General features: G+C 33.9%; 4 protein-coding genes and 2 long non-coding RNA genes across 6 annotated transcripts; 1 reads left to right on the plus strand and 5 right to left on the minus strand.

Annotated features, from left to right (window-relative positions):
• Positions 1 to 202: 202 nt before the first annotated feature.
• Positions 203 to 1904, minus strand: LOC104905249 (hypothetical protein). The gene has a single exon (XM_010693726.4). The coding sequence runs from the start codon at positions 1313 to 1315 to the stop codon at positions 506 to 508; it is 810 nt and encodes a 269-aa protein (XP_010692028.1). The 5' UTR covers positions 1316 to 1904; the 3' UTR covers positions 203 to 505.
• A 2414-nt stretch (positions 1905 to 4318) lies between these two features.
• LOC125495047 (uncharacterized) lies at positions 4319 to 12303 on the minus strand. The gene is made up of 2 exons (XM_048639553.2): positions 12197 to 12303; positions 4319 to 5019 (listed from the first exon to the last, which is right to left on the minus strand). Exons 1-2 carry the CDS (start codon positions 12234 to 12236, stop codon positions 4682 to 4684), a joined length of 378 nt encoding a protein of 125 aa, XP_048495510.1. The 5' UTR covers positions 12237 to 12303; the 3' UTR covers positions 4319 to 4681.
• Positions 12304 to 13300: 997 nt separating this feature from the next.
• On the minus strand, positions 13301 to 16699 carry LOC104905243 (hypothetical protein). The gene is made up of 2 exons (XM_010693714.4): positions 16339 to 16699; positions 13301 to 13862 (listed from the first exon to the last, which is right to left on the minus strand). The coding sequence occupies exons 1-2, from the start codon at positions 16595 to 16597 to the stop codon at positions 13684 to 13686; spliced, it is 438 nt and encodes a 145-aa protein (XP_010692016.2). The 5' UTR covers positions 16598 to 16699; the 3' UTR covers positions 13301 to 13683.
• LOC109136111 (uncharacterized) lies at positions 13589 to 17701 on the plus strand. The gene is made up of 2 exons (XR_002040939.3): positions 13589 to 13730; positions 17362 to 17701. It is a non-coding gene; the product is annotated as an uncharacterized LOC109136111 (long non-coding RNA).
• LOC125495048 (uncharacterized) lies at positions 14925 to 16332 on the minus strand. Its single transcript, XR_007271642.1, has 2 exons — positions 16112 to 16332; positions 14925 to 15960 (listed from the first exon to the last, which is right to left on the minus strand). It is a non-coding gene; the product is annotated as an uncharacterized LOC125495048 (long non-coding RNA).
• Positions 17702 to 18913: 1212 nt separating the features above from the next.
• LOC104905226 (S-adenosylmethionine decarboxylase proenzyme) lies at positions 18914 to 20517 on the minus strand. Its single transcript, XM_048639554.2, has one exon. It carries the CDS (start codon positions 20370 to 20372, stop codon positions 19296 to 19298), a length of 1077 nt encoding a protein of 358 aa, XP_048495511.1. The 5' UTR covers positions 20373 to 20517; the 3' UTR covers positions 18914 to 19295.
• Positions 20518 to 24620: the final 4103 nt, after the last annotated feature.

Here is a 24620-nt window from a genome sequence, read left to right on the forward strand (position 1 = left end):
TATTAGGAAATAGAGGACAAAAATATAGAACACGATATTTGGAACGTATCCCACCAGACCACCACCTCCACCAAGCAAGCTTGGCGATCAAATACATACGGCATAATGTCATAATAATGTAGTCCTGTTAGGTTGTTACATATACATACAGAGAGACATACTCTTTCACAGTGCTATAGCTAAGACCAAAATCCAAAAAACAGAAGCCCAAAGACATAACTATATTCTTACGCCAGAACTGTAAGCGCCCTTGTACTCTTGCAGTACAAATCATCAGTACAGTTCCACAATCCACAGGTAAAGTATAGAAAGTATGGAAATTCAATATGTACAAATCATGTCATACCATGTTCAGATGTTCTGCAACAATCAATCAGTATTAACATATAGTTTCTGTGCAACTAATTTACAATATAAGACTAAACATTTGCATGATATTCATACACTGCTAAAATCAGAATGTATCTATATCTATTACCAAGCATTAGTGGACAGTTTCCTTGAGCTATGAACTCTGATTTTTAGCAGAAACCAAGGTTTCTATATCTTGAAGCTGAGGATCCGAAGCACCAACCACACTATTTCCATTAACATGACAATCTACGCTCACAGGACGACAACTTTCTTGCCACAAGTAATCAGCATTCTCACCTCCTCGACCATTACCAACACTCAAAGACATGTTTCCTTGTGTAAGGAAGCATGGAACTTGAGGTTGATACTCCAATCTAATTCCTTTACTACTAGTAGACTGAATCCCATAATCACCTTCCTTAAAACTACTACCATCAGCATTAGAATTACAACTGTTCTGAATCCGAAAAGTGTTCAATTCACTATCAATCTTCCCTCGAAAATGAATCAAAAGACCTCTCAATCTCAATATCTCAGCCTCAAAAATAGCTTGATTTTGAAGCTTCCCTACCAAATCCTGATTCACTAAACGAAGCTTCTTAACCTCTTCTTCTAAGTAGGCGGTATGCGCCTTCTTCTTCTCTCGGTACTTCCTAACCGCCTCGCGATTACCTAAAGACTTCCTAGGTTTCAAAGATGAGGTATCACATCTATTTTTGACATCTTCTTCAGAAGAAATTAACTGTGTATGAGTATGATAACAAGTGTGAGTATGTGCAGCATCAGGACCAGGTGGATTACAAGTATGAGTATGTGTACAAGTTTTTGTATGCTTCAAAAACTGATCAAGGATGTAATCAACAGATGTTAATCCACCTGAAACAGTATCATTAGTACTATTAGCTGGGCTAGAAGTTTGTAAGAAAGCAGGATCAGCAGGCTCTGCTTCTCCCTCATCCATTTTTTTTTTGGTTGGGGAATTTTATCAAACAGGTGGTGTGGGTTAGTAAAATAGGCACTAAATCAACTAAGTCAATGAAAAAAAAATCAATTTTTTTTTTGTGGGATTTGGTGAAATTGACCAAAATTTTCAATAGTGGAAGAACAGGGTGACAGTTGACATTGCAACTTAAGAATATATGCAAAGATGGAAAGCAAAAACCCTAGATTAAGAACATAATCTATATATATTTGATTAATTGCATATAGAATAAATTCTTCACAAGATGAGAAAACCCACTAAAAATAGGAAGGACCCCATTATGAGGACCTTTAAACAAAATCAACAGAATTTGGGGTTTTTCAGGGCGAAAATTGATAAAAGGAGACAACTTTATTTAACAGAATTGAAAGTACCCAGATTGAGATACAGATACTTCATTACCAAAGAGAATCGAAGCATAAATCGAGATATTTTTGATGATTTGAGTGCACACCAATTGCATAAAAGAGAATAGTTTGTAATAGCGAATTGAGAAAGGAGAGATAAAAGTAGAAATTGGAAGCAACTAGAACGAAAGGTGACTTTTTGATGGAGGAGGAGACAAACATAGGGGGACATATGTCAAATGTACATATGATGAGTTAGGTGCGCACATTTATATGACTTATAAGTCAAATGTACATGATTAAGGCTATGTTTGGCAAAACTGACTGAAATGGAGCTGAAACTGATAAGGTGACTGAAACTGATTAGGTAGCAGCTGAAACTGTTAAGGTGCTGAAACTGATAAGCTAACTGATTGCATAACCTGTTTGGTAATATTATTTATGACTGTAGCTGAAATTTATTTTTAGACTTAAAAACATAAAAAGAAAATATCTTTTTAGGCTTAAAAAGATAAACAAAAAATAATAATAATAGTAAAATTTCAGCACCTGATCTCAGAAGCTATATTTTACTCCAACTCAATTTCAGTCAAATTTTGGACTTAAATTTTATTTAAGTTCCTCCACCAAACACCACTAATCGTATAAGGTGACTTAAAATGGTAGCACCTTATCATTTAAGTCACCTGAAATGCTTCCCCAAACAGAGCCTAACAAGTCAAATGAATATATGTACACCTTTGTTAGTATATATTCATTGTAATCATTGATATTGGTCTTTATGTTCATAACCTAATGCTTGATGTTCATCGTGCATACCTTACTCACCATACGAACGTGTGCACCTACTGATTTGCATACATTTTCACATAAGACAATGGATATCTTTTATTGTTAACACGCATATTTATTTATCAATTAGTTAAACTTATAAAATATTTATATTTTGAATATACATTTGAGACTATTTTAATAATATTTATAAACGCATTTGTGTTTATATATAAGCTTCATAATGAGGTCAAAGCTAGTATTTAAATAGTGCAAAAGTTTTGATGTTCTATACATTTGAAAACGAAAGTATAATAATAATAATAATAATAATTAACAATAATAATCACGTACTATATTTTTCTAAAGAAGATAACCATACATTCTTTTGAAAGAAGCTTTAATCTATGGAAAAGTATAAACATTATAAAATTTAATATATGGAAAACAAGCATTATACATATATATCTAACAAGTACATGATAATATTGTTTTCTTATATATTAGTAATAAAGTTTGATAACTTTGATTTTAACATAATTTATCTAGCAACTAAGAAATAATAACTACTATAAGAGCAGTACTTATGAAATTTACTACAGTTGAAATTATAATCTATTTGTTTCACAATAAGTTTAATACTTAAAATTGCACAAACAATAAGAAAATAAAGAGAGATTAATATATAGGTAAAGTAGATCATGTGGTAGGAAACATAAATTGATGAACTTTTTAGTAAGATAATATGTGTGTATATATATATATATATATATTTTTGATAGATAAGATGAATTGCCTTATTAGATCGCAATCTCGCTCAAATCAATTCGATCTAGATTAGCGAGTCAGACACTTTGAAATTAAGGGGGAGGGTTAAGGAATTCCTACCTTTAAACTATTTCTAGTGGATATTGAACCTCACCTTAAGATTGAAAGGCACAATTCAAATCACTAGGCTAAGTTTAACTTGGTGCACATATCTAAATTACAAGGAAGAACTATTTTACTCATGATTTAGAAACAAAAGAAGAAAAAACCCTTGTCTTTTGACCATTTCTTCACACAGTCACATAAGTAATTGATAATCCAAGTATTCAACACCATGAAGTCATGATCAAGTAATCCAACACCATGAAGTCATGATCAAGTAATCCAACACCATGAAGTCATGATGTCATTACTCCCTTAACTTCTCTCTCTCCTCTAATATTATACTCCATTGGGCATGCTAATGGGCATTTGTAACTCTAGTCTTAATCTCTTAATAATAATATGCCACATTGTGGAAAAGGCAAGAAGCAGGTGGAACAATAATTGTCAGCCACACTTGTGCAAGTTATGTATTTTTATAGTCCGTTTGATTCAACTTATTTTATTTTGTGTTATCTTATATTATCTGAATTTATCTTATATTATATTATCTGAACTGATATGAACTTATCTTATAAGATCTTAAATAAGTTTAAATAAGTTGAACAAAATCGGACCTTAAAGTATAAACCTAATTAATTAATCTGTAGTCTGATTAGATTTGAGCTAACTTCTAAGCAGGTCCACACCCTTTTGAGATATGTAAATCTTTTCAGTCCAATTCTAGAAAGATCGATTTTTCTTAATATAATTATTGTTATTTATACCAAAATTATTGTATTTTGGTTGGAGAACTCTATCTGTTTTTCTTACTTGTAAGCATGGGTCATGGGTTTGCTGGGTTGCATGGTTACACTTACGCACAAGTCTTAGAAGAACTTGCTTATATGATAAAGAGAAAAATATTGAGGTTGTAAAAGTCACATTCTCACATATGATAAATCACATACTAATAAAAATGGGTAAATTAATAAGGAATATTCCAAAAAGGAATACAAGTAAACTAATAAAGATCGGAGTCTATGCACAGCCCACAGGCCGGCCACAACCACCACCGTACTTCACATGCTGGCCCATGCTAGTTGTGGGCTCTTGCCGTGCCAGACCAAACTCGTGGCCGGCCTAGGCTTCATCAGTGCATGTTGAAATTCTCATAGCATTAGAATGTCTGGCTTTGCGCCTGACTTCGTCAAAGGCAAATTTGTTTGTTTGCATTAAATCACACTTCCTCCTGAAACAAATTACCAGTCAGACACTTTAGAGCACATAATTTTGAAATCCATACATAATTACATTGATGCAAAACAACACATATTCTCCATCCCATAGAAAACCTATCTCATCTTGCCTCATTTTTTTATTCATACTGCTTAGTACCCTTCACAATCTTCTGAGATCCAGCAATATTCACCATAACGAAATCGTCGAATATCTTTAGGCATAAGTGCTTCATCAATAATATCCTTAGTATTTCCTCAGGATTAATATTCGGTTTCATGTATGTTCTGAAGCCAAGTTTATCATGGGAGTTACTATATGCCATGTATATATCAGCTTCCACTCGGGATTTCCTTGAACCCAGAGCCCTCTCAAGTTGAGCTACTTTTTTCTCTAGTTCCTTTAGTCTTTCCTTTTGTGAAGCAGCATCTTGGTTTTGCAATGACGCCGAAACAATGTCAATAATTGGACCACCCCCTGCAGAAAAACCCAAGTTCTAATCACTGAGTTGCAAGCAAGGAAAGTTTTTCTACTTGACATTGTATAAATTGGTACAATGAAACATAGCACAGAGGATTAGAGCTTAATCTTTGCCAAAAATATACTCAAGAGTTTCATCGAATGCTGCAGCCTGCGAGCAAGGAAAGTTTCACTACTTGATATTGTATAAATTGGTAGAATGAAACATAGCATAGAGGATTAGAGCTTAATCTTTGCCAAAAATATACTCAAGAGTTTCATCAAATGGTGCAGCCTGCAAGCAAGGAAAGTTTCAGTACTTGACATTGTATAAATTGGTACAATGAAACATAGAATAGAGGATTAAAGCGTAATCTTTGCCAAAAACATACTCAAGAGTTTAGTCCTATGCCTCTTTCAGGCATTGGGTGATGTATGTTTGGCTGAATATTATGTTGATAAAAACAAAAAGCCAGCTGATATGTGGTGCATATGGTCGAGGAAAACTTTGCAACTCAACAACAAATGAAAATTCGGCACAAATAGACAAAGTAGCCAAATCAACTAACAACAACTTGGTGCAGAGGATTAATCAAGCACGCATAAGCTTGACTGGCCGGAAAACCAACCAAAGGTAAATCTGTACTCAGAGTTTTCTCGATCTATATTCACATCACATGACACTCTTCAATGGTGTAATAATGTTGCGGGTACAACTGTGAAGAATGTAAATAGCTTTATTCCTCTTTTATCCTTGCATTGTAATAAAGTAGTTAGACAGTTAGAGCTCTCTAACTAACTATTTCCTTTCTGTTAATTGGTTTCCTTTTCTGTTAAGAGCTTACTACTATAAAAGCTCTTTTTGTCCTCTCTTCTTCTTCAATGAGAATAATCTGAACTTCTCTAAATACTTTCTCGCTCTACTTTTCTATACTTCTCATATGTAAAGATTATCTTGATTCACATGGTATCAGAGCAAGTTCTCTTAAAATCTTTGATTTCCGCTTAATTTTTCTGTGTTCAATTGTTTCAATTGAAGAAATATGGTGGAAATAATTGGACAGAATTCTGAAGCACAAAATACAGAAAATATTAGCTCAACTAATGGAGCTAACAATGGAGGTATCAATGTGAGTATTGCCTATAATGATCCGTTATTCATTTCAAATTCAGATCAAACTGTTGGAAAACTTGTTGCTATCAATCTTAATGGTAACAATTTCATCAGTTGGAAGAGAAATGTTAGGCGAGCGTTAATTGCTAAAAACAAATTAGGTTTTATTGATGGAACGATTGTCAAACCTAATGAAAATGATAAAGATTACAACATATGGATGCGTTGTGATTATCTTGTTATTTGCTGGATAGTTAATTCCATGAATGAAGATATAGGAGAGAATTTTACTTTTGTAGAAAGTTCTGCACAACTTTGGGGAGAAATCTGTGAATGTTATGGCCAATCTAATGGTCCACAGATTTATCAAATGAAAAGAGAGTTAGATAATCTTAGACAAGAGAATCAATCCATAATGATGTATTATGGAAAATTAAAGAAATGCTGGGATGAATTACAGAATCTGAGAAGTTTACCGTCTTGTACATGTGGAATTTTGGCAAAATGTAGCTGTAATTTTCTGAAAAGGTTGTCAGAATTTGAATCTGAAGAAAAGTTGATGCAGTTTCTGCTTGGCCTTAATAGTGGATTTGATAATGCCATTAGTAACATTCTTGCCATGGATCCTTTACCATCCATAAGCAAAGCTTTCTATCTAGCTCAACAGGTAGAAAAGCAGAAGGAGGTTAGTGGTATTAATGCTAATCATGCTTTAGAAGCAAGTGCTTTGGTTGCACACAAGCAGACTCAGAATTATAATAAGGTGTATAAGAAGGATTGGAAGAAAGAAAAGTTGGATAGGTTTTGTGATCATTGCAAAAAGCAAGGACACACTAAGGAGACCTGTTTCAAAATAAATGGATTTCCAGAATGGTTTAGTAAGAAGTATGGAGTGGGAACTGGAAATTCAAAGCTGGTTGCAAATGTTACTATAGGTTCTGAGTATTTTCAAGAAGATCCACTTGAGTACACTGCTGCTGGACCTTCTCATGTTGATTCATCACACAGTAATGCTGGTACTAACATTGATCCTGTTATGATGCATAATATTATGCAAGAAGTAATGAAGGTGATGAAAGGGAAACAACATGCTGGAGAATCATCAAGCAAATCTGGTGGTTTGTCTTTTGCACATTGTGCAGGTACTTCCTCTACTGTTACTATTAATTCCACATGGATAGTTGATTCTGGTGCAACTGATCATATGTCCTTTGATCAGTCTATATTTTCTTTTATCAAAAGGTTAAATAAACCTGTTGAAGTAGGATTGCCAGATGGTAGTATCAGTTTGGTGTTTGAAACTGGTAATGTGATAATTTCTGATAAAATTGTGCTTAAGGATGTGTTACTTGTGCCAAATTTCAAACATAATTTGTTGTCTATTGGGAAATTATCTAGTGATGCTAATATTGAAGTAGTGTTCAATGATTCTGAGTGTAGATTTATTCTTAAAGAAACATCTCAACTCATAGCTATAGGTAAGCAGATAAAAGGCTTATATCTTCTTTCTACTTGTTCAAATATTATTCAACCTTCTTCTATTCAATCTAAATTCACAAATACTGTCTTTGCTCATTCTACATCTTCTTCTGTTCCTTTTCACTTACTTCATGCTAGATTGGGTCATATTTCTATTTCCAAGATGAAACATCTTTCAATTTGTTCTTGTGATAACATGAGTGATTTCTTTTGTGAAGTGTGTGTCTTAGCCAAACATCACAAACTTCCTTTTCCTAGAAGTTTTCACAAAGCTGCCAAACCCTTTGATCTTATACATATAGATTTGTGGGGGCCTTATAGAACTAAAACTCTCTCAGGAGCATCCTACTTCCTTACCATTTTGGATGATCATACTAGATGTACATGGACCTTTCTACTTCATAACAAATCTCAAGTATACAGAACAATTGCTTCTTTTCTTCTTCAAACTGAAACACAATTCCATACTAAAATAAAATGTATAAGGTCTGATAATGGAACTGAGATAATTCAAGAACAATGTTTATCTCTTTTCATGAACAAAGGTATAATTCACCAAACTAGTGTGGTTGGCAGACCACAACAGAATGGTCGTGTAGAAAGAAAGCATAGACATCTTTTAGAGGTGGCTAGAGCTCTTAAATTCCATGCTCACTTACCTTCAAAATTCTGGGGTGATTGTCTTTTGACTGCCACTTTCTTAATCAATCTCATGCCTACTGCTATCCTTCACTGGAAAAGTCCCTCAGAAATTCTTTTTTCATCTCCACCTGATTATTCACAACTGAAAGTCTTTGGATGTCTTTGTTATGCATACAACAATGACAGATCTAAAGATAAATTTTCTCCTAGAGCTAAAAAATGCTTATTTTTGGGTTACCCTTTTGGCCAAAAAGGCTTCAAAGTTTATGATCTTGAAACTCACAAGTGTTTTGTGAGCAGAGATGTTATATTTCAAGAGTCTCATTTTCCTTTCAAAGACTCTGATAGTTCAACTCCTAGTTCTCTCACATCTGCTCCTATGATTAATTTTGATAGTCCTTTAGACCATGATTCTCATACATCTTCTATTTCATTTCAAAATACCTCTCATTCTTCATCTACTGATTCCACAGTTCTTAGGTCTCCCTCTTTACCTTTAACAACTGATTTACCTCCCAATGATTCATCTAATATGATGTCCTCTAATGATAATTTTGTTTCTGTATCTCCAGACATTCATCTTAATTCTCCTATACATTCTACATCTGCTTCCTCTCATGAACAAATTCCATCTGTTCCAGTTCTAAATAATAACCACATTCCTTCCAGACAATCTACCAGAATATCTAAACCTCCTTCCAAACTTCAGGACTTTGTTTGTCCTACTTTACATACCACTTCTATTTCTAAATCCTTTAATGCTAAGTCTACACCTAATGTTGATGTTGAACCTACTTCTTATAAGCAAGCCAGTTTATTTCCTGAATGGACAGCTGCTATGCAAAAAGAATTATTGGCACTTGAAACAAATGACACTTGGGTTTTGACCAACTTACCAATAGGGAAGAAAGCTATTGGATCTAAGTGGGTGTTTAAAACTAAGTATAATCCAGATGGTACTGTTGAAAGGCATAAAGCTAGATTGGTTGCTACTGGGTATCAACAGGTAGAAGGTGAAGATTTCACACATACTTTCTCACCAGTAGCTAAGCTAGCTACTGTCAGAATTCTGATCTCTCTTGCTACTTCTAGACACTGGCCTCTTTATCAATTGGACATCAATAACGCATTTTTACATGGTTATCTGGATGAAGAGGTCTTCATGTATCCTCCTCTTGGTTATACTAAAGCTCAGCCTGGTCAAGTTTGTCTTCTCAAACGTTCCTTGTATGGCTTGAAGCAAGCTTCAAGACAATGGAACAAAGAATTAAGCAAATTCTTGGTTAAACTTGGTTTCCTTCAGTCTACACAGGACTACTCCTTGTTTACTAGGGAGTTAGATGGGGAATTTGTGGCCTTGTTGGTTTATGTAGATGATATAGTTCTAACTGGCACCTCTCAGCAGCAGATTCATGTTGTTAAACATGCTTTGGATACTGCTTTCACAATCAAAGATCTAGGGGAGCTTAAGTACTTCTTGGGAATTGAAGTTCTTAGAAATTCTTCAGGCACTCTCTTAAGTCAGAAGAAATACATATTAGACATTATCAAGGACTTGCAGCTTGATAATTCCAGATCAGTCTCTTCTCCTCTTCCTAAAGGTCTAGGTCTCTCCACTGATATTGGGGATATTCTTCCTGAACCTGAAACATATAGGAAATTGGTAGGAAGGTTGCTATATTTGAATATTACTCGTCCTGATCTTTCATATGCAACACAGCATCTTAGTCAGTTTCTCAGCTGCCCCAGAAAACCTCATATGCAAGCTGCCATGTATGTTGTGAGATATTTAAAGAGTACTCTTCACCTGGGATTGTTCTATCCTACTCAAAGTGACATGACTTTATATGCTTATAGTGATGCAGATTGGAGTACCTGCCAGTTTAGTAGTAGGTCTCTCAGTGCTTATTGTGTGTTTATGGGAAAACATTTGGTTTCATGGAAAACTAAAAAGCAAAAAACAGTAAGTAAATCTTCTGCTGAGGCAGAATACAGGAGTATGTCTAGCACAGCTTCTGAAATTGTTTGGGTTGAAGGACTTTTGCAAGATTTAAAAGTTCAAGTTTCTCTTCCTATTTCTCTTTATTGTGATAACTCTGCTGCTCAACACATTGCACAGAATCCAGTCTTCCATGAGAGGACAAAACATTTGAAGAGAGATTGTCACTATGTCAGAGAACAAGTGGAAGCAGGATTTATTCAAACAGCTCATGTCAATAGCCAACTGCAGCTTGCTGATCTTCTCACAAAGGCTCTATCTGGACCTCAACATCAGTTTCTATCTTCCAAGCTTGGACTTGTTGATTCCTCCCAAGTCCAGCTTGAAGGGGGGCTGTGAAGAATGTAAATAGCTTTATTCCTCTTTTATCCTTGCATTGTAATAAAGTAGTTAGACAGTTAGAGCTCTCTAACTAACTATTTCCTTTCTGTTAATTGGTTTCCTTTTCTGTTAAGAGCTTACTACTATAAAAGCTCTTTTTGTCCTCTCTTCTTCTTCAATGAGAATAATCTGAACTTCTCTAAATACTTTCTCTCTCTACTTTTCTATACTTCTCATATGTCAAGATTATCTTGATTCACAACAACTTTTATTAAACACTAGTATAGTGCTTGCATGACACTACCCAAGGTTATATACTAGCCCGTGAAAGACCACACTTACCATGGACTTCTCAAAAGATTTATAATTACATTTCCTTTTAGCATTCTAAAGCAAAGTATCATATGATGTGAGATAGAAATTCCGCGTTGAAGCAAGGCTCATTGGGAGTATAGAAGGGCAGAGGAATTAGAATTAAGCCCCGTTTTTTTGGACTCTAATCAGTGGCGGATCTAGAAATTATATGCAATGGGGTCACTAATCATAAATACACGAGACAGTAATGTTAATATAATGTAGGTCAGGATCTTTTTTTTTTTATAGTGTTGAATGGGGTCACTTCTACTACTAATTTACACTTCTATCTACATTTATATAATAAAAATTAGGTTTTTTCTCCATATTATTTTTCCCCAAGTGCACTCTCATCAACATACATCCGCCACTGACGGTAATACACCATATATGACAGGCCGTGATCCAAAAGATAACTGATTGATCTAGGAGGTTTGCTGCAACATTAACCATCAAAGTCTTCCACTTTGGACTCTAGTTACATCGTAACATACTATGAAGATACTAGTTAAACACTAACTGATACTACAACAAAATATAGTTAGTTACATCCTATGATGATAGTAAACACTAGTTACTCTACTCTTACATGTTTATTTGATACTCCTACCATCACCAATCAACTAAGTGATTATTTTTGATCAAGTACTTAACGCATATTCTCAAACAAGCTAATAGGTCAGCATATTGGATCGCGGATGTCAGGCCAGGATAAATATGGGCAAAAATAATGGAGTCCCGTACAATTTTAAACAAGCTAATAGGTCAACATATTGGATTGAGAATGTTAGGGGAAGGATAAATATGGGCAAAAATAATAGGGCCCTGTACAATTTTTTCAATTGGACCCTTTATATGTAGTTTAAAAAAGATAAAAATATATAATTCGTATTTAGACTATTTACAGCTAGCTAACGGCAACTATCTTCAATAGTTTAAAAAACAAAACTTGATGAATTTCATGTTCTCATTGTTCTTTCCAAATGTTTTTCTAGTCTTTTTTCTTCAGACAATTGTAATTAAATATATTTTGGGATCCTATTCGATCGCCGTAATTGCATGCGCCAAGAACCACCCTTGTGACATTTTGTTGATAGTACTTTTGTTATTAATCCGTATAACATTTAAATTTATACTGACGCATCAGGAGTTCCCCAACCAAATTATGGCTATATCAACTTTAAGTGAAATTTAGGTTATGAATACAATAAATTGAGCAAAAGATGAAGGGTAATATAATTATAACTGAAAATAAAAGTAATAGGCAAGAAAATGAGACGACATACCATAAGTACGGACGATGTAAAGAGCACCATTTGTAGACATGTGTTTAAGGGTTCGAGTTAAGAAATCACGGACTTGATCATCCGAAAAGTATTCGTGTATAACACGGGCATTTGTTAAAAATCATATGTATTATCTTAGTTTGTACTAAATCATAATTAAATATAGAAATTAGTATATATTTTACTGCTTATTTATTAAGGAGAGAATAATATTTTAATTGGTGGACCTCTATTAAATAAGGATATGTGAAATCTATTTGGGACAAACATAAATGAAAAAATAGACACTCTATTTAGATTAAACTAGTCACTATATTTAAAAAGGTGACATGTTCTGTTCTTAATATTGAGATTGAGCCGCGCTTAATTTTAAATTAAAAGTAGGCGGTCTCTTACAGGACAAATTGATATTTATATTACGTATAAGATATAAAGTAATTTAGAGGCTACGAAAAAATGAATATATTTTATATTGTATCAACCCATGATCTAAAGAATGATCTTTATCCAAACAACAAATATCCATAAAAGACAAAGGAAGAAACTCAAAAATTCAAAAAGTAATAAAAAACTTATGGTTTACATATGAAGTATTACTTAAGTTAATTATAAATTTATACTTATGTTACTAAAGATTTTAATTAAGTTTAGTTGAAATAACAAATGGAAAATCAAGGGTAACACTATCGTATCGGTAGATGTTTGGTTTACTCTTCAAGAGTAGTAGACTCTTATGAGAGAGGCAGTGAAAAATGCCATGAAAGCAACATCAAGCTAAAAATGCCTCTCTATCTTATCCAAGAATCATCTTATCTTACAATACTAGAGCAAAAGTCAAATGGCTTCGACTTTAGGCATGTTGTCTGAAACTAATAACCGATCAAGTGCGACTCCATTATACAAATTAATACTTTCTCCGTTTCTTTTTAAATTCAACAAATGCACTTTTCCATTATTCACACTTATTATTTTGACTAAAATTTGTGTTTTGTACATAATGAAAAACATAATCAGGTACAATCTTGTTAGATTCGTCTGGTGACATACTTTCATAAAATGTCATTTTTATAGTATTTACTTATATGTAATTATAAATTTTTATGATCAAAGTAAAGTCTCATAATGTGGATTTATACATTTATTGCAAGAGACAGATGAAGTATGATAGGTTGCTTTGCTTTCTTTCACGATAGCAAGTTTACATAGACTAGTCGACCAAGGAAAAGGAATTAAGGAGGTTTTGTATACACCACATACAGCATAAGCCCACACTAAAATAACACATAAAACAACAATTACTTATCATTATCTTATCACTCACATTGCCATCTATACTTCAAACTGGGTTCTCCTTCCTCTTAGATTCAGCACCAACAGGAATCATCAGGCTATCGAAAAGCTTTGTACCGACATATTGCTTCATCATAAAGATCTTTAGCACATCCTCCGGCCTTTGGTTCTCACAATTGCACCAAGATCGGGCTCATCTAGAGTTTTGATGCCATGATCACCTTTGGTATTTCTGATTGCACAGGTATTTTCCTACAGATTAACTCCTTTTCAAGTTTAGCTACTTTAGTCTCTAATTCCTTTATTCTGTCCTTCTCTGCACCGGCCATTTTTTCTTGCACTGACCGTGAAACAATATCAATAATTGGACCGCCCCCTGCACATATAAGTTATAACAGAGTCCTGATCAGTGAATAACAGCATATATAGAGCAACGAATTAAAATGCAAGCAATTAACTATAAGCATTAATATGAGGTTTGAGCGACAAGCCGACAATACTAGAAGTGTAAATTACTCTTAAACAGTACTGTTTGGACTTTGGAGTAGTTAAATTTGAATGGAAGGTGCCTCCCTTCAGTTGGTCGGCCATTTCACCTCTTCGATCTGCACTGGCTGATTTTGTACATTCGCACACTAGTAAGCAGAATTGAGGCACAAGTCAGCTTTCTCAAAAGAAGCTACGTTGTACATGGAATAGAGGATACTGGTGAGTGTTGCACAACTTTCCCTTTCATAAGTTGAGCTTCTATCAGGGGAAGCGAAAACAACGCATAAGTATATCCAAATTTCTTAACTTCCTGTCAACAAATCGCTGTGGCTGTCAGCTTACTCTCCCCTAGATGTACACCTTCCCATATGGCTTATATAGAAATACTGAGAACAATATTAGAGGCTTTAGGAGTTTGGCTATTTCCCAAACTGTTCTCCATATATGAACATAGAGAGCCAGAGAGGGGTAATCAAATAAATACAGGTTGAAGAGAGCCCCATCGTCCTCCTCTCGCGTTTTGTAGAGAATATGTTCTCTAATTTCTCTATATACAGTCAAAACAGTCCACCAAATAGAAGCCAGAAACTGGCTCATGATAAGTTCTCTAGCTATAGACAATGCGATGACCAACAGGTTAGCAACTCAAAAGAATTTGAAAAATAGCTGATGTCATGGTTAGTGAAATCAAAGGCTTCATAGTTACATGATTTTTTTCACTAGTGTCATTCAACATAACCAACCATCGGAGCAATATAAATTAATTAATAGCTTTTCTTTACATATTTTAATAAACACCATGAAACTGCAGATAGATAAGGCGGCAAAACTCACCAACTTGCAAAAACAATTTGAAACGCAAGGCACTGAAATCAAACAAGACAAGTGAAAGAATAAGCTAACCAATAAAGTGATTAATATAAATCAGAAACCAATAAGCTTGGTTAGCTTAAGAAATGAGCAATAGCAAATTTATTACTTAGGCTGCTAGTATACAAATGTTTGCCAATGTGTGCTTTTTGGTGGCCATGCCATTTAAAAAATTAAGAATAGGAAGAAAAAGAAAAACTGGACCAGGCCAACCAACGCTGGCGAATTAGCACATTCTTCGTTACTCAATTTCGCAAACTGTAGAAGAAGTCGATTATATGCCTCATGGCAGGTCGACTCGATTAGTGCAACATAGGTTATATTGCAGGAAGATTTGTAACTTGATTTGCCACATCAACATTTCCAGATACATCATTTTCCAGCCACAATCATCTCTAATGGCGAGCTTCTTAATCAGCTTGAATGTGCACATTGTAGCTTGGATTGGGCACATGTAAATCCATAATCAGCTTCCTTTCCTGAACAGAGGCAAGCAAGGTAGCTTGTTTTTGGCTAGACAGCTGAGTACAGCTACACTATCGAATGATTAAGCATGTCCCCAAATCCTGCGGGAAAATCTCAAGCACCAACAAGAAGCCAACACTCGAGATGTCCTAAGGCCCTTCATGCTACCTTTTGGGTGAAACTTTCCTACCCAGTAGTAGATTCTATTCTGTCATATAAACATCGGGGGAGAAGACCAACATATATAACAGCAATTGTGGCAAAAAACGCAACAGTTTCAACTGGACTGTTATGTTTCAACATAAAACCTTCTGCAACCAACCGATAATCCTTGACCGATATTCCTGATAAGTAGGGTCCTTCACCACCAGCCCTATCGATACTTAAACCACCATGAGATCAAGAACCGAGAGATACCCTATCAATCGACTGACTTTCCAAACTTAGTAAACTAAACACATCTTATATAACCAAACAAATTCTTAAATCACTTCACACCATAAACAATGTAAAGCTCCAAATTTCTTGTATGTTATAATACCCAATAATTCTTTGGCATCATAAAATATACCTTTATATTTGCTGATTTTGATCATCTCCTACCTCGCTTTTACCTTCTTCTAGCGAATCTAACCTCTGTATAATATTTCCTTAATTGGATCCAATTTCACTTTATCAGTCACAAAGTAGAAGCTAACAGAGTTACCACTATATACATTACTTAGAATTGACAAGCGGAGAAAGTTAAGCACTAATTAAGCAATTGCAGTGTTCTAAAACCCTAAATTATTAATACTTTACCTAAAATATTAATTAAATCGCTTGCTCTACCAACAGTAACAGCATGCTGCATGCAGCAATCTTCATCAATTCCACAAACAACATTTTTCATCTCAAAATTGTGCAGATACAAAAAAAAAAATATATAAGATCAACAAATACTAAAAGAATAACATAAGATTAAGAAATTTGATTAATGGCGATAAATTCCAAAAATAGGCGGAAAAAATGAAGTAAATGATTTATACCATAAGATCGGGCTATAAAAAGAGCGCCGTTTTTGGAGGCAGTTTTGGCGAAACGTCCGAGGTTGTCGCGAACTTGATCGTCAGATAAATATTGATGAAGATCACGTGCTTTAGAAGTGGCGGCGCCGCCGGCGTAAGAGGTGGTTTCACGACAGTAATCGTACGTTTTCCGGCCAAATTCCGTCGCCGGCGTTAGGTCGGGAGTTTTCTGTTTAACGGCGTTAGTTACTGAGTATATCCAATCCCATACCCAGTACATATTGTCTCTGCTCTCAGTCAACTGAAGGGTCTACTGTCTACTTTTATGCACATACACAAGAAAACTTTAGAAGCATAACTCTATTATGTTGGATGGAAATAAACTCAATTGCTCACCAAACTGAACTTAATTTATCTGAATTGAACTGAACTTGTGTTCGAATTAATACACAAGCACGTTCGTAGGATGAGCACCATACACACGATGAACATCAAGCACTAGATTATGAACATAAAGATCAATGTCGATGAACATGTACTTAAAGAGATGTACATATGTTCATTTGGCTTGTTAGTCATGCACATGTGTTCATTTGACTTGTTATTCATGTATATTTGGCTTGTTAGCAATGTACATACGCGCACTATACTCTACGTACAAGTGTGAACCATTTAGGCCTTGGAATTTGTATAAATCAAATCAAAATGAACTGAAATTCGATTAATTCAGTTTACTCTCATGATCAATCATGATTCTAGTCGAAGGAATAAGGATCACTTATTTTCACAAATTTTCATAATCAATCTTTTTTGGGCTACTAGAAGGAGAAATGAAAATAAAGGTCCGGCTTACAACCTACTTAAGGTTGATGTCCTTCGAGGTCTCCAACTTCTATATGATGATATTCTCGAGCTCTTTACTTATTTTATCGAGAAGCCATTGTGCAACCGAACATCTTGCATCATTACGTTGCATTACCCCCAACTTCTTAAGCATTATTCAATGAAGATTTCGTTAATCATGTTTATCATAATTGAAAATAGAGGTTCTCTGTGTTGAGTACAAGCCCACGAAGAAGCAAAGACGTACAAATTTATGTGAGTTTTGTAACGATGGACCAGCAGGTGGACCAAGTGAGAGATCAGTCCCTACGTGACGAAGTTTAAAGTTAGCAAGTTTCACATATGCATAGCTCAAGATATAATCTTTGATGCATCCTAATCTTTTTTGAAATATTGTGATGTATATTCTAGTTATTCTTAGGATATCATTTTGGTAGATTTTAAGTAAACATTAGATATTAATTGTATGCACTCTTAGTGGTATCCTAATTGTATTAGGAAAATATTATGATAAGATATTGTGAGATGTACTTTTCTATCATCTAGTTGAGTTAGGGTTGGAAGACCTCTATAGATAAAGGAGAGACATTGAAGGTGAAAGCAACTTAAAAAGGAAAGAAGCTCAAGAGTGCTCAAGTGAAAGGAGTCGTGCGACAGCTCAAAGTGTGTGGGGGCTTCGGCCCGAGGGGGAGCATCTTCTCCAAGTATGCACTTTGTGACTTGTGCATAAAGTCTAATGTAGTTTGTATGATAGTCAGAAGGTGTGTGTCATTGGTTGTAGCGGCGGTATAAGACGAGTGTTGTCTTGTGTCGAAAGTCCTCTAGTTTGTGCAAGTTCACGTAGTGGTTTATGTAGCATCCACATATGTTCTATCGTGAGAAGCCGAAGATGAGTTTATTGGAGGTTGTTTACACTAACTAAAGGAGTCTAAATAGTTTGTGTGGACATATATTATTGTAACTCACTTCGTTAATGATAGTGCAATAGTAGTGGTTTTTTTATCCTCATCGAGGAGGGTTTTTTTCCACGTAAATCATCTTTTGTTTATTGTCTTTATGTTTGTTGTGCTTCCGCTAGTAGTGCTAGTAGTTGGGCCCTTTAATCTTTATCACTCTGTTTCTAATATATTTTTTAAAAATTTAACTTGTTTTTGCTTAACATAATTTAATTCTACGTACTTTAGCTAACTTTGAATTTAACCTATTATGTCTCATACACGTGACTTATTTTGCTAAACTTAACTTATATTTGCAAAAAAATATTTTAGTAAGTTGAGAAGTAAATTAATATGAATATATTGTATTGGACATTGCCAAATCCAAGTAACCATGTCTATGTTGCACTGGAAATATCTTGGAATAGTACAATTGAGTATGAACCCCAATCTAAATACTTCTCAAGTTTAGTTTAATCAATTCCAAACAAAATTTTCAATCCAATTCGAATTTTCAAATTGAGATTTCAATTTAGCATTTTAGGCCTAATAAATATTTATTTAGCAAATAAAGATCTATAGCTATTTTTGCTTGATTTTTTTAAAGCAAGTAACAGACAACGTAAAAACTAGTAGTATCATTACATAAATAACTGGGGGAAAAAACTATGTACCACAGAAGAATGCTAAAACAAATATCAACATTTCATATCTTTTTATAATTTTTTTTTTTTTTTGCATATATAATTATTTCACTTTATATTGGAGTGAGGATAAGATGATGAAATTTGAAAATTAGGCAAAAGTATATAGCTTGGTTAATGGGCAAATATACTATTAATTCATTTAGAGTTTTATGCATCACAAACAGTAGTCTCCCAGGGTACATACAAACAAAACCACAGTGGTAAGTGGTGAAGAAACTGAACTTTCATTAGAGCTTTACAAGATAAACAGCAGCAAACCAAAGATAACGAATTACCAACGAAAACCAAATCATCCACATTGCAACAAGATTTGTAGACTGAGAAAAGCTAGGGATCTTTAATGTGAAAGGCTATATAGTAATATGGAGAACAAGTTCACAAAGAACTCGAGACTCGAGTGGCGCCCGAACTAAGCAGATTACCATATTACCATATTCCTCCACACGTTTGTTGGAGAGCAGTTCTCCAATTAACATCACTCAACTTGATAAAATTAAGCCACGTCCGAGCCGGAATCACTTTCATCTTCATCCTTCCAACCGCATTTGAGAATCGATCTTGGCGACTGGCAGACTTCAGACTTTAAAAATTGGTAGTAGATCACGGAGCCACCATCTCCGAGCTCCTCGCAGCTCTTGTAATTCATATAGTATCCATCTACAATCACAGATCCTACAGTAGATTCTAGCAGGTCAGCATGTTCCTCACAATGAACAGATAGAGAGAATTCTGTTGGCTGAAAACAGACCAGCACCCTCTCAACCATATGCTCTACCTTCATTTTCTTCAGGTCATAACCAGCAGATTCAAAACTAGCATAACTGAAACCATCTTCTGGTGTAACATGAATTGTAGATATCGCGGCCCCTTCAACTGAGTTCATGGAATAACCACAAGGGTCAAATTCAAAATCACATATCCTTGACTGGGGGAGGATTTTTCTTATACCAGAAGACTCAGTCATATCAGATGCTGAGCTTGAGTTCGTCTTATAAAAGACTGATGCACAGTTTTTGTTCAGACCTGTCATGCACATCTCTAAGGTAAAATTTTGGTGAGAATCATAGCATGGAGGCTCCACAGTAGCTGAATAAACATGCCATTTTTGAGGGGATTTCAGACTTCCCATCACACAAGCTTCGCTTCCTAATCCAAGCTTGCTGAAGTAGCTATCCAGAGTGGCGACTTCTTCTGAGAAATTCCGGTGAGGAAAGGGTTGAACACTTGGGAATATGAAGCTACCACGGGTGTACCTCACGGATCTTATGGTAAGTGCAAGAGTTTCAGCTAGGTGAAGAATAACTGGGATAGAGAGGAGCAATTTTGTGGTCCCACAAGTTTTGATTATAATTTTGTGAGGGTAGATAAAGAGGCTAGACTCTGACAGAACATAAGAATCAACATGATCATTAGACAAAGAATCAACAATAGTGCATTCCGCTGGTTCAAGGATTTTGTCGAGTTGATTTTTAGTTAAAGATCGAAGGCCATTTCCAGCAGAGTTAAAGAAGCAAATCTCAAGTCTTTTCTCATAACCTTCAAAGCCGATAGGGGAACTAACCAAGGCCATCTTGCCACCACAAGGAACTACGCCAAGAAAATAATGGAATCCAGATAACAGAAACAAAAAGGAGCTAGAGAATTTATATTCTATACTAGTGTATGAACCACGTTATGTAGTCCTACTATTACTAGTTAGTGATGACAGTAATCAGGATGGGTTTCGGGCAAGCTGCAAAAGGAAGACAACAAGAAAATTTGGTTAGGAACAATTCCATTATTAAATTAAGGTATGTTCAGTATCATTAAATTAAGGAAAGTTTCCGTTAATCTTTTGTATGAAGAACTCACGTTAGAGTATGCAGCAGATCTGAACTTCTTGATACCACCGTGAGGTCGAACGTATTCAATGCTGTAACCTAGGGGAGCTTCATAAAAAGACATACTACTAGACTTCTTTTTCCCACCTTTAGTCTCCATTAGATCATCCGCCTAAATCCTGGAAAATCAACAAAATTCAGGGTATATGATATCATCAATGTGCAAAGAAATGCAGGAAAAGGATTCAGCCTGCAAATGTGCAGCAAATGACTAAAAACATAGTTATCCTTCATTCATGCAACTCCAACTCAACACACTCAACATTTTCGATGTTCCTATCTGCTATTAGTAGCAAGAACAAGGAAAACTTTATTTGTGCAAGAAAGTTTTTGCTGCAATGATACACACCCCCGCTTCATGCATAAAAAGCACAGAAATTGTCAGCCTGAAGAGGAAGCTCAAAGATGTCGGTCAAAAAGCAGCAGGAGCTTAATAATAAGCCACATTATGAATCTGTCACACAAGGTTCCTGAGCCACTACAATTTCTTACTTTAATTGACACATATATACATTAAAACAACATTCTTAACTCTTTCAAAGTTATCATCCTTCGCCATAAAAAATAATTAATAATTCATATCCTCCTTTCCGTTGCGGTAATTTTCAAATTAACTATCTTAATCCAGATCAAACTCTTCACTTTACATCTCCTCGTTCCTCGACACTCCAACATGCATGGGTTTAGTATGGAAACTTGAACACTTCATTATGGGCCAAAATCATAGAAAATCTTCGTGAAATAGACAGGTCAGACATCTGGAGCGTAAGATGTTCAAAAGGATTACGCAAATCCGAATACATAGATTCTAATTGTTCATTCTCATTTCTCCTTCAATGTAATTAATATACTCCACCACTAAAACTTATTCTCTTTGGTTCTTATTCACTTTTCTTAAAATCTTTGTAAGAAAAATAACTGTGACTACAACAAACACTCTGAAACAAGGTAATATAAAAGAGTTTGATTTATAGAATATCATATAATGCAGTAATGCACAAACCTCCTGCCACTCAGAGTCGTCTAGGAAGGAACGCTTGTATATATATATATATATATATATATATATATATATATATATTGATCTTACAATTAAACCGCATTGTTGGTGCAAAATCAATTTGTTGCTAAAAATGATGGTAGCACGCATAGAGGGTATTTAATTGGGCCCTCGCGCCAATATGTATAAGTTGTTATAATGTTCAATAACAATTTGATAAAGGTTAATTCATCAAATATAATTTGAGAATTTGATGTCCCTTTTTTGGGGTGTATAGAGAGACCAAACATCAATGATATAGACGGAATTCGATCTGAAGTCTTGGTGTACCATCTCCAATACTTTACCGGCTAAACTAGTTGACATGCACTCATTTAGCCAATGTTAATCAAGTATAGCTTTAATTAAGCTCATTATATGCTCTCTTCTCCTAAATCAAAAGTGCCATAAAATTAAGAGTTTTGATATATGAAGACCTTAAGGTTGTAAATAAGTATTAAATACATATTTTAAAATAGTATCCCCTTCGTTTCCAAAAGTTATTCAACCTGTGACCTATTTCCTCTCAAAGAAATATTCCAAATAGTAACAACAAAAGAAAATGAAAGGAATATTAATTTACAAATTTATGACATAACTACACGTCAAATAAATGTAATTAGGGTTGCATATATCATTTTCCTACAATCTATCTATACTAATATATTAAAAGGCGTGCCTAAACCAGGAACGGTGCCACGTGATGCTCTCCCTAATAGCGTTTTACTCCATGTAATTCACATCAATAAAAAAAATTAGAAATTGAATAATACTCCCTCCGTTCTTTTAGATGTAACATTGGACTTTTCACATTTGCCGAGGCACAACTTTGACCGATAATATCTCCAATTGTATAAAAGTAAAAATTATAAAAAAATATATATTTGGAAAGTGTATACCGTGACGAATCAAACAAGATCCCACATGACTATATTTTTTCTTATGTATAAATAACAATTAGTGGTCAAATTGTATTGGATGAATAGTGCCCAAAGTCAATATGTTACATCTAAAAAAAGCGGAGGGAGTATAGAATTTGATCACGGAACCTAATGAACATATATTAAAGTCTTAACCACTAGACCAAATAACATTTATTATTATCATCTTAAAGTATAATATTAATGAATGACAATTTCCTTAGCCTAAGCCTAATAACTAGTTAAATATATATAAAAATAAGTATGAGTTTTTTTAATTAAGATTTCTTTAATAAGATAAGCAGAATTCATTGAAAGTATTAATTCAAGTATTTCTTTCAACACAATAATGCATGAATAAATTCAAAAATTAATAAGTAGATTAGAGAAGAAGATTACCTATAGGGGCTTAATATTAATGAATATCACTTTTCTAACAACCCCTTCTTAGAATTTCACGCTTTCAGCCAAACCCTACAACTACACAAATAATTCAAGTCAATAAATTGGAAATATAAATTAAGAAACAAAAATAAGGCAAATATAATATTCGTAATAATAATAATAAAAAAAAACTCACAGATATTAAATTTTTTGTAGAGGCAGAATGAATCTTAAGGAGCAAAGAGAAATAAGAAAAAGAATTTGGAATTTATTTGTTTGTGATGACCAAATGGTAAAGCTTATTGGGAGGAAAGATGGGGGATATATATAGGGTTTTATTTTTAGAAATTTCACCATCTTTTTTCTTCTTTTGTTGGGGATTTTCTTAAATTAGTTGAAGCGATTTTGGTGGGAAATAGTGTCTTTTTGTAGGTTTCGTCTAGGAGAGATTTTAAATCACCACAATAATAGTTAATACTATTTGCGTTTCTTTTTATTGTTACACTTTGACATTTTACCTTATCTACAAATTACATTTTGAACTTCGTTTGTGTTTATACTCGAATAAAAACATAACATAGCAATGTAGGATCTTATCGAATTCATCTTCGTACGTATTTTATTAATAGGTATATATATATCCTCGAAGTTGTATTGACATGCGTGAAAAGTATAAGGGCCTGTTCTCTTCGGCATAAAACAGCTGAACTGAACTGAACTGAACTGAACTGAACTTATCAAAGCTGAACTGAACTGAACAGAACTTATCGGAGCTGAACTGAACTGAACTGAACTTATCAGAGCTGAACTGAACTGAACTGAACTGAATTGAACTGAACTGAACTGAACTGAACTGAACTGAACTGAACTGAACTGAACTGAATTGAATTGAATTGAATTGAATTGAATATATTACATTGAAATAAATTGAATGTAATAATATATAAATAATATTTTAAACAATAATAATATGAATATTAAATAATAATTATAATGATAAGTAATAATAAGAATAATAATAATATTGTATTTTGAATATTTTTAAATGATAGTTATAAAAAATAATATTAATAATCATAAATTAATAATAATAATAATTAATGATAGTAATGATAATTAATAATAATTATTTTATATTATTTGCATTAATATATTAATACTTGACGATGATATATAATAACAATAATATCTAAGAAGTAAATTAATATTACTATTTTAATAATTATATTTAATAACATAAAAATATTTAGTAATAAAAATAATGATTGCGTTGGACCGCGAAAATTATACAATAAACCGTCTTGACGCGATTTGATTGGTTTATGGGCTAAAAAAAGTGGGTTTATTTGTGCTTTGACCTAAACCATGTTCCTCCTAATAATAATAGTAATAATAATTAGTAAAGCTACAATAAAAAAATATATAGAAACAATAATAATAATAATAATACTTAATAGTAATGATATATATTTAAATAATAATAATAATAATAGTAATTAGTAAAATAAATTATATCAACATAATAATAATAATATTTAACAAAATGGTTATAAAAGAATAGAGCTGAACTGAACTGAACTGAACTGACTGAACTG

Source organism: Beta vulgaris, chromosome 2, assembly GCF_026745355.1.
Source record: "Beta vulgaris subsp. vulgaris cultivar EL10 chromosome 2, EL10.2, whole genome shotgun sequence".
Lineage (NCBI taxonomy): Eukaryota > Viridiplantae > Streptophyta > Magnoliopsida > Caryophyllales > Amaranthaceae > Beta > Beta vulgaris.

Excerpts from the sequence above, each read along its gene's own strand:
- LOC104905226 (XM_048639554.2), bottom strand. The coding sequence starts at position 20,372 with ATGGCCTTGGTTAGTTCCCCTATCGGCTTTGAAGGTTATGAGAAAAGA.
- LOC125495047 (XM_048639553.2), bottom strand. The coding sequence starts at position 12,236 with ATGTCTACAAATGGTGCTCTTTACATCGTCCGTACTTATG. Across the intron at positions 5,020-12,196 it reads TTACATCGTCCGTACTTATG|GGGGTGGTCCAATTATTGAC; the intron begins GTATGTCGTCTC and ends GTTTTTCTGCAG.
- LOC104905249 (XM_010693726.4), bottom strand. The coding sequence starts at position 1,315 with ATGGATGAGGGAGAAGCAGAGCCTGCTGATCCTGCTTTCTTACAAACT.
- LOC104905243 (XM_010693714.4), bottom strand. The coding sequence starts at position 16,597 with ATGTACTGGGTATGGGATTGGATATACTCAGTAACTAACGCCGTTAAA. Across the intron at positions 13,863-16,338 it reads TTTTATAGCCCGATCTTATG|GGGGCGGTCCAATTATTGAT; the intron begins GTATAAATCATT and ends TTATATGTGCAG.